Source organism: Volvox carteri, assembly GCF_000143455.1.
Source record: "Volvox carteri f. nagariensis unplaced genomic scaffold VOLCAscaffold_52, whole genome shotgun sequence".
NCBI classification, from domain to species: domain Eukaryota; kingdom Viridiplantae; phylum Chlorophyta; class Chlorophyceae; order Chlamydomonadales; family Volvocaceae; genus Volvox; species Volvox carteri.
Window position 1 is genome coordinate 345616 of NW_003307595.1, and position 9459 is coordinate 355074.

General features: G+C 52.7%; 1 protein-coding gene across 1 annotated transcript in view; it reads right to left on the minus strand.

The window, feature by feature from the left end:
- Window positions 1–2220: 2220 nt before the first annotated feature.
- Window positions 2221–9459, minus strand: part of VOLCADRAFT_96435 (uncharacterized protein) — a gene marked incomplete at both ends in the record, with an annotated part of 13215 nt that continues 5976 nt past the window's right edge. The window contains 4 exons of the mRNA XM_002955507.1: window positions 2221–2255; window positions 2820–3684; window positions 4656–4784; window positions 5025–5107. Of these exons, the coding sequence (XP_002955553.1) occupies window positions 2221–2255; window positions 2820–3684; window positions 4656–4784; window positions 5025–5107 (1112 nt within the window). The remainder of the gene's footprint in view (window positions 2256–2819; window positions 3685–4655; window positions 4785–5024; window positions 5108–9459) is intronic.

Consider the following 9459-nt stretch of genomic DNA (forward strand, 5'->3'; position numbering starts at 1 on the left):
AGTTTTTACCCCAAACCCGAAATTAACACTTCCATCAGCAACATAGTTTTTATTCCAAACCCGAAATTAACACTTCCATCAGCAACACATTGACCCCAACCGAACAACGAAACGAAGATGCCCTCAAAAGTTTAGGGACCCATAGCGCTGACCACATCCCAATGACCCAATGTTCTCATCCACTCCCCAATTCAGTTTCGTGATTGGCAGGGACAAATCATAGCCTTCCGCTCGTGGCGTGGCGGCGACCTCATTGTTGGATGGGTTATTGGTAATGCTCGTACATTTCCGTACAACCTGGATCCGTCCGGCCACCATGGAGATCCATTTTTCTATCCAGTCGGATCCAACAAACCATGGTTCGTAACACGTCACGACAATCCAAATGTGGATCTCTACGACATCCATGGAATGCGCAGGGGGCGAGATCTGAACTAGATCCAGGATCCACCAAAATCCACAGCAACAACATGTGTCGTACCGCGATCTATCGCTCCATTTGCAGGAGGCAACCATCAGCAGGTCATATAAACCCTAGCTCTGCGCATCAATATATATGCCTACATACGCGGATAGGTACATCCATACATACAAACAGACGAACAAGCATCACCCACCCTCAAGGAGAACTTGTTACGTTGGCAGACTTCAACACGTTCACGATTCGGACCGTCCTCTTCACCACCAACACCACCACCAACAACAACAACAACAAAACAGTAAAACGGCACACTTTCTCTCTCTCTCCCTCTCGTCGCAAACCCCCTCCCCCCCCTACCCTCCTGGGAAGAAAGCTGTGCGATTGAACAGATGCCTCTGTGGTCATCCACCCATCCATCCACCCATCCATCCATCCATCCAGACAGACAGACAAACAGACCATCCATCCATCCATCCATCCAGACAGACAAGGCCACAATTCCCTGGGCCACCGCACTGCGAGGCCGCACTACCCTAGACTGCAGGGCGCAAGCGAAGCAGCACTCCTCCATCCCGTAGATTCAGGCCGCATCATCATCACACGGACTTCACGAGCCCCCCCCCGCCCCGATTGATCCATTTGATGGAAACAGGACTTCGCAAACCCCACAACCCCACAAAGCCTCGCAGCCCTTGCACGAACACTTGTAAAAACATCACCAGGAAATCGACCCACCCGACCAAATCCATCCTAAGTACCTGGCGCGCTGCAGATCCCCCAAAACACCAACCAACACAACCGCCAACGCCATACATTACCAGAATTGCTGTACTAGGTGACCGAAAGGCAGACCTTTAAACGACCATTCTCAGCCTCTCTGTGCTAGGCCACGCAGCCTTTTCAGGGCATTAAGTTATCAATACATAAACACACATGTATGCATGCATACATACATACATATATACATACATACACGCGCCGCAATTCTGTCCCCGCCTTACTAAGACAGCACATCGAAACGAAAACCAGTACATACATACACAACATTCCCGGCAACACAGAGAGAGAAGAGAGAGAGAGAGAGATAGGAGGGTAGAAGGGAAGGGGGAGAGATAAGAGACACATACACACAGCACACATACAAAGACGCACACACATACATACTTGCATACATAGATACATGGCCAATGCCCGATCTCCGCGGGATGGGGTGGCCGGATAGAGTTGCGGCCCCCGATCTTAACTTGTCTCGTCCCTCCTGTTGTGTGCAGCAGCTGTCCCGCGAGCCACGCCCCAAACCCCACGCACCCCGACCCCGACCCACACTCCTCCCGCATTCCTTCAATTCACAGCGTGTCGTACTTAACAAATGTAAAACACCCAACAGGTGCCGTACCCCCAACCCGTGAATTATTCCCTTGTGAAAGGACTACTGCCGCCAAACCAAACAATTCGTACAACCAACAGACTCGTACAAACAAATTCATACCCAACGATTACCTTGCCCTTCCCTCAGTACACTACACCCGCACAGCTCCGCCGCCGCAACATGCGGCATTGCCATCTGAGAAAAGAAAATGCGATCATGCCATCCATCCATCCATCCACCCATCCATCCATCCATCCACCCATCCACCCACCCATCCATCCATGCACCCACCCATCCATCCACCCATCCATCCACCCATCCATCCACCCATCCATCCATCCATCCATCCATCCATCCATCCATTCACCCATTCCCCCTTTTTCCCTCGCTCATCCATTCACTCCACAAGGAGACACACCAGGGCCTGTGATCAGCCTGTGATCAGAATCAGGACCGAGTCAAGACCTGTGAGCAGTATTGGACGAAAGACAGGGAGGGGGCCGGATACCCACAAGAACCCCTCCAACCACCATCCCTGCCGCCTCTAACCCAAATCTTCATCCCGGATTGCGTTCACACCTTACTCCACACCTAGCGCTCGTACAACTACGTACGGCAGCTGCTTGACGAGCCCCAGCTCTCCATCACACATACACACATACACTCGCATACATACATACATACATACATACATACATACATACATACATACATACATACATACATACATACATACATACATACGCGCAGACATGCATACATGCTTGCATGCATGCTTACATGCAGACATACAAAACTCTCCTGTGTGTGTACAACGGGCCGGCCGGGGTCCCCCTTCCTCGTCCTTTCCCCTCCTCCGTGATCCTCTTCCCACCCATTTAAACAATTTGGGCGGCGACCTCCTCAACTGCCTCACCACCACCAACTTCATTGATACCCCTGTCTGTGTCACTGTATCTATCCAACCCTCCTAACCCGCACAGGCTTGCGGGCCTCGCCTCGGCGCCGCCGCCGCCGCCGCCGCCGTACCACCTGTACCGGCCACCCAAGTCGCCCCAAGGTTCATGTGATGCCCGCAAGCTCCCGGGGCGGCGCCGGGGCTCGCCCCCGGACTTGGCGCCGGTGCCGGCGGCGGCGGCAGCGGCGGGGGGGCCCTGAACGCGTGGCTGTGTGGCGAGCTGTAGCTGTTGTTGCGGTCGTGGTTGTTATTGCTCAGCTGCTGGGAGGAGCTCTGAAGATTGTGGTTGTGGTGGTCATGGTGGTTGCGGTGTTGGTGGTGGTTTAGCAGCAGATGCGGATACTGCACAGGGACACAGTACTGCTGCTTCAATAGCAAATGCAAATGCGGCAGATGTGTAGGTACATAAGGCTCATTGCATTTATTGTTGTTGTTGATGGCGATGCGCTGGTGGTGTGGATGGTGTTGTCGGTGGTAGAAGTGGTGCTGGCCGTGATAGTGGTTCTGTTGCTGTTGTTGCTGTTGCGATGCAGCGATCGCAGCGGCAGAGGCTGCTGCCGCTGCAGATTTCGATTTCAAGAGCTCCTCGTCGCCGCCGCCGTCGCCGTCGCCGCCGCCATCGCCGGTGACCGTCTGCTGCCGTTTCACCACCACCGGTCCGCCGGGACCCGCCGCCGCCGCCGCCGCCGACGGCGGCGGCTGCAAGTCCACCAGCACCACTGTGATGTCATCTTTACTATTGCGGTCGCGGCTGAAACGACCAATTGCTGAGGCCGCCATTCGAATCGCGGCATCACGAGGGGATCCGCGTTCGATTGCTCGACGCACAACGCGCCGGGCGACATCCGCCACCTCCTCATTGCTCAGCACGTTGAAAACACCATCCGTTGCCAAAATAAGCAACTCATCGTCCGGGGTACGAGATACGATCGTGACCTGCAAAGGGGGTTGTCGTCGTCGTCGCCGCCGTAGCGAGGAGAAAGGAGACTTCATGCGAGGGTGGGAGATTGAGGGGGGGAATACGAGAAAGGGGCAATAGAACCGCCTATCGTCCAACTAACGCCCAACTACCAACGCCCAACTGCCAACACCCAAAGCAACAACTGCCGCGGGTAGTCCAAAGATAGGGTGGACGCTCGAGCGGGTGGGAATGAAAGCGGGATGGAGGGTGCGGGTCACTGAAGGGGGTCGGGGCAGCCGGAGCGAGGGACGGCGAGAAAGGGGGAGAGAGGGAGGAAAAGCAGAAGGGGAAAGAGAGGGGGAAAAGGCAAAAAGGGGAAAGGAAAAAGCAGAGAGAGAGAGAGAGAGAGAATAAGAGAGGGAGATGGTGGAGTTAAATAAAGCGGCGTTCACCGCAAAGTGTGGGGCGGATGTGATCGGGGCCCCGCGTAGTGTAGTGCAGAATCGTGGAGTGTAGGGGATGCAACGGGATCAGATGGGTAGATGGGTTTTAGTATTTAATGACTTTGGCGTTTGAGGGTTTTAGATACATGCCGGGTTCCGTTCCCGGGTGTTGGGTACCATATCCTTGCATTCCGTTGCGAAGATCCCCGGGCCCCGACGAACAGTTACCCTACCTTACATTATCCAGCCTGAAAATTCAGAACGTTAACGCAATAATTCACCTTCGGTGCTTAGCATTGCCCTCGTAAGCCGGCAGGCAATAAAGGACACCGACCCCGACCACCTTCCGCGTGCAAGGATCCCAGGAAAATTGCTTCGTCGTGTGCCGCCCGAATCAGTAGATTAAGAGGGAAGCAGAAAGAGCAATTTCCAAGGCATGTGACTCGGGTTGAAGCTAGCGTCCGGGCGAGCCTTAAGTTGTTCGAGAACGCATGCGGCCCCGACCCGAGAACGCCCGCCGTCAACAAATACGCGTAAGCTTGCTTTACCTATAAGTGCCGCACCTCGGGTTCAACTATGACGCCAAATTGTTTTAGATCACGGTCGCCGAACGCGCGCGTCGTGGCAAGGACGCCCATCACGCGCTCGCCCTCATTCCAGAGAATTTGGCCGCCAGATCCCAACACACGCTCCTGTTAGAGGGAGGATAGTTGAAATTGAAAAAAACAGCGTCGCGTCGAATTTCCTAGCCAACATCATCAGCATGACAAAACTGATAACGGCGGCCTAAGCGTGCCTCGTTGCAGTTCAAAATAACAGGTGAAAAAATCATATGTTTAGGTTCTTTCACAGTGAAATCGTACAGAAGTGTGATGGGTATGACTGTCACCACCTGCAAACTACCTTTTTCGCGCCTAACTACCGTTACGCACTCGCTCGTCAACTCGAGCAGGCCTGTGGTCCTCCGTTAACGCCACAACATGACCACCGCGGCAAAGAAGCGCTCGAGAATCGCCTGGAAAATGGAAAGTCGAAGGCCCTTACCAATAAAGGTCCAAGGAAAAGGCCAAGGATAAAAGCAGATCCTGGACATTGACACAAAGAATACAAGAATACAGTGCTTGCGTAGAAGTGAAGAACTTTAACGCAGTTAGAGCGCCGTTGCAATAGCGGTTGGTCAGCGAAAGGACACCGAAGCTCCGAGGCGCTTCAGACAACTATAGCACCTTACCACAATGCGCAACACTTATATTGGCAGCACTAAGCAGCGCAACTGTTGCGGTTGACCCAGCGTCCTGACAGTTGAGTATTGCCCCTTCCAGCGCAGCGTCTGCCGCCTGAAAGGCCTGGCAAAGAGCAGTCGCTGTGTCCGTGGTTATCATTCCGCATGCCTCAACGTAATGGTGCAAGGAGGTGGCCAGAAAACGGCTGACATCGGACCCGCTGTGCCCGTCATAGACTCCGAAGAAGGACACCATGCCAAGTGCACCAAACCATAACGGACATATACAAAATGTATCTTCATTTGGTCTTGCTGGGTGAGGAACGACGAAAGCGCTGGCTAGCGGCTGTCCGGGGTCTCCGCAGGGCTGACTCATTTTCAAATATTGTATGATTACCAAGTGTGCCTTTACAGTTGTAGGTGGGCTTCTAAATTCAAGCTGCAGACAAGAATAAGCAAACCCAACTGAATGGAGCAATATGCAGTCGAAATGAAACCGCCACCATCTCTGACACGTCCTATATATTTCACAATTTCTTGGGGTCTATGGGTGCAAGTATCGACCGGCAATGAGCGCTCGTCCAGATGCGTACCGCCCCGTACTGCGTTGCGTGCACCTGTAACCACTGTCACTATGAGTGCCAAGCAAATATGCCATCGAATCATGCGAAAGAGAATATAACGGATGATTATTTTCACAACTTTTGCCCCACCTCGTGCTCATAAGCTGGAGTCGGCCAGCCCAAGCAGTTACCTAAAATTAACCGCCAATACGGGCTTCGAGGTCGATCGAGGCAAAACATAGGTGCACAGCGTGTGGATCTAATGATCCTATAATTAAGAAAACGGTTTTGGAGATAATATGAGCTGGGTTTGTTTTGTTTGGCCTTTGGATCTGGACTGTGCGTCCTCTCGACGGTATCATGTCGGACAGGGCCACGCACACTTCGCCCTGTCGTCACAGACCGAAATCTGAGGCATTTTGTGTGCAGCGCTCTTTGTGAGGCTTATGGCGAAACGGGCCCCGCATATCAGTCCGTCCTTGTACTGCCTGCTTTACATACAATTACAAATACCTGCAAAGCCTCCAACAGGCCTAGCATGCATCTTCTCAACGAATACATTACGGAAATTTTGACGCTCTAAGCGCTTGTCCTTTACAAATGAACACAAAACTGCTGCGGATATTATTATTATGCGGAGCGAGCCCTGAAGAGCGGAAAGGACTTTTAAATCCTATTTAAAGAGTAAATCCTTATCGCCAGATAGCTCGGTTACATGCAAGAAGAGCGTAAGAGGCATACATGCTGACCGGCGGTCGTCACCATCGTTCCCGCAGCAAGCAAGCAAGGTCTTCGTCAGTTTTCACACCGACGGCATCCATGCCATGCCTCAACCCCCAGTTGCTCTTAGCAACGGCCGTCAATGATTGTCACAAGCCCATGTGGCCAGAACGCTGACGCAGCCCAGCAGCCCAGCAACAGACGCATCTACCAGCATGCACCCGACGCGCACCTACCACTAGTATCCATCCATCCATCCATACATGCAACACCAGCAGTGGATTGCCCAACTCAGCTTGGAACACAGCATCTCACTGCACACATACATGTCATACATTAGTAATGGTGTGGAATTCAAGGTCGAGGGATGACGAACAAGCAAGGAAGGATGCATGTACGGACCTCGCTCACCACCAAGGCCTGCCGATGTTGACGCCGGTGGCATTTTCTTTCTTGGCATTCCGTGAGCAGATCGAGCTTCTGCATCGACTACTGCGTCGTGTTTTTTTGTCAAAACAACACTAACACGTTGACGGATGTGGTGCCTGCAGCGTGTGGTTATTTCACAAATTCCGCACGAGTCGGGGGATCCGTTAAAAGTCGAGGGGACCATGTATGGAACATATATGATTGACGTATCTTTTGTATGATTAGGTATGATCAATATATTCAGGTGCTACAAGCAGCCAGTCACGTCACGTGTTACCTAGCACATAAGAAGCGGGTGCAAATGATGATGGCTCCACAACATCCCGAAGCAGAAAAGAGCTATATCTGCGTGAGAACTGCTGACACTGTTGCACTGCCTCACCCCGGCAAGGCCAAATCCTAACCGATATGTACTAACAACAGTGGGGCGATTGATCTCGGTCGGATACCCGGATAAGCTAATTTCTGTTTGTGATTATTACGATTTTTGTTATAATGCAGGAAAAAAATAAGCGCATGTATGTGTGCATACGTGCATGCCAGAAACACTGCGATTTTATGTCTATCCATGTCTCGCTTGCTCCGCCGCCACCGTCCGTACATTAACAATTAGGCCTCCACCCGACTTAGTCCGAACACGTGCATTCTTGGTTTTATTAACGGACGTCAATTCTTTTGTGCTAGGTGCTGTTCGCTCGCTCGCTTGCTCGGTTACGTTGTCTCCTTGGACGATGGGCAGTGGTTGGCGTGTAAGCAAGGAGCGGCCAGTTGCCGGGTCACGTGACTCACGTGGCCCCCATGGGGGCGTAGAAGCCTGCTAGGGCACGCGCACCCCAACTAATAACCAACCCGTCTAATAACGCAACGTGCAAGGCCCTAGCTACCCCGCCCTGTCGCGACAGCAGGTCCTCCATGCAATAATAATAATAATAATAATAATAATAATAATAATAATAATAATAGTACGCCGGCCGGGGCCTGGCGTGTGTTAAGGGGGTGGGGAACTGAGGGGCGGCGTAGCCGCTCCTGTATGCCCGCACCACCGTGGGAAACCGTTCGGGTTGTACCGGTTACTTGACTGTACCCTCCAGTACTCGCCGCGCCCGGATAATCGTGCCCGCTGCTTCGATTGTTTGCCGGTGGAGGTGCAGGCAGGTCTTCTGGGCCTGCTCAGCGGACGAGCCGAGTCTGCACAGTAGCGGTTTTAGTGTGTTGGTTAGTGTCCCAGTACTTCCCAGGGTGACAATTTGCGCCTCGGTGTAGTGCACCGTCCAGCCTGCTTTCGTGAGTTCCTCTGTTAGCCGTGCATGCTGTGCGGTTTTCTGTTCGAGTTTGTCGGAGTGCTGCAGGTCACTGGTGTAGCCCACTTCAAGAATGTATACATCGTGCTTGGATTTGCACTCCGGCCCCTGGTACCGTTTGTGCTTGGTTCTGTGCGCGGGGAGGTCGGGGATGAACATGATGTCTGGGCGGAGGCGACGGATTTCCTCGTCCGCTAAGTGTGGCAGCATCCATTTGGGGACGCGCGTCCCACTGCAGTACGGTGGGAGATCCTCTTCTTTACCGGCGTCCATAATCATGAAGCCACCACCGTGGTGGCCCCCGTTGACGCAGTCGGCAATAGTGCGCGTCGCTTGGTTATGCCGGTTGATGTACATGCCCTTCATGGTTGGGTGGGGGCACCCGCCGAGTATGTGGGCTCCTGAGTCGGGTGTGGGGCCGGTCGGGCCGCAGCTGCGGCAGATAGGGCAGTTGCCGTCTCCGCCTCGTCCGTAAAGTTTCTTTAGTTTAGCATTGAATAGCAGCCCGTATCGAGCTTTCAGTACTTGCAGTTTGAGCCAGTGTGGCATCTTTGCATTACTAAGGAAGGAATTGCTAGATTTGGGGTCTAACTTCGAGGCGGTGTTACGCCATTTTCAGTTAGTATTGTGTCGTTGGTATAGCCTGCGAAGGTACCTTGCTGGAGACGCTTATAAAGGCCTTTGTTCAGGTCACTAACGTAAAGACCAGTGTCGCGTTGTTTCAGCCAGAACACTTTATCGAACGGGGCATTGTCGGCCTTTTCAGTAAATGTTGCTGGGTTCTCACCTCGTGCGACAGATGTTGCTCCTTTGTCAGCTTTGTCATTACCATCAAGGCCTGTGTGCGATTTCACTTTCAGGAAGTGAACGGTTATGTTCTGTTGGGCGCATTCGTACAGTAGGTCGGCTATGTCCATTAGTAAGGCTTTGTGCTTGGAAATATGCAGTTTACTCGGATCGTTTACTGCTCTTTTGATAAGATCCAGTGAGGCTTGCGAGTCAGTGGCAATTGTTAAGGTGATGTTCACCGCCCTTTGGGTTGATAGAGCTACGCGTATTGCTGCCAGCTCTGCCCGTTGAATGGTATTCGTACATCCTTCGCCCGCTGGGTCGATGTGCAGCGTTTTTCCGG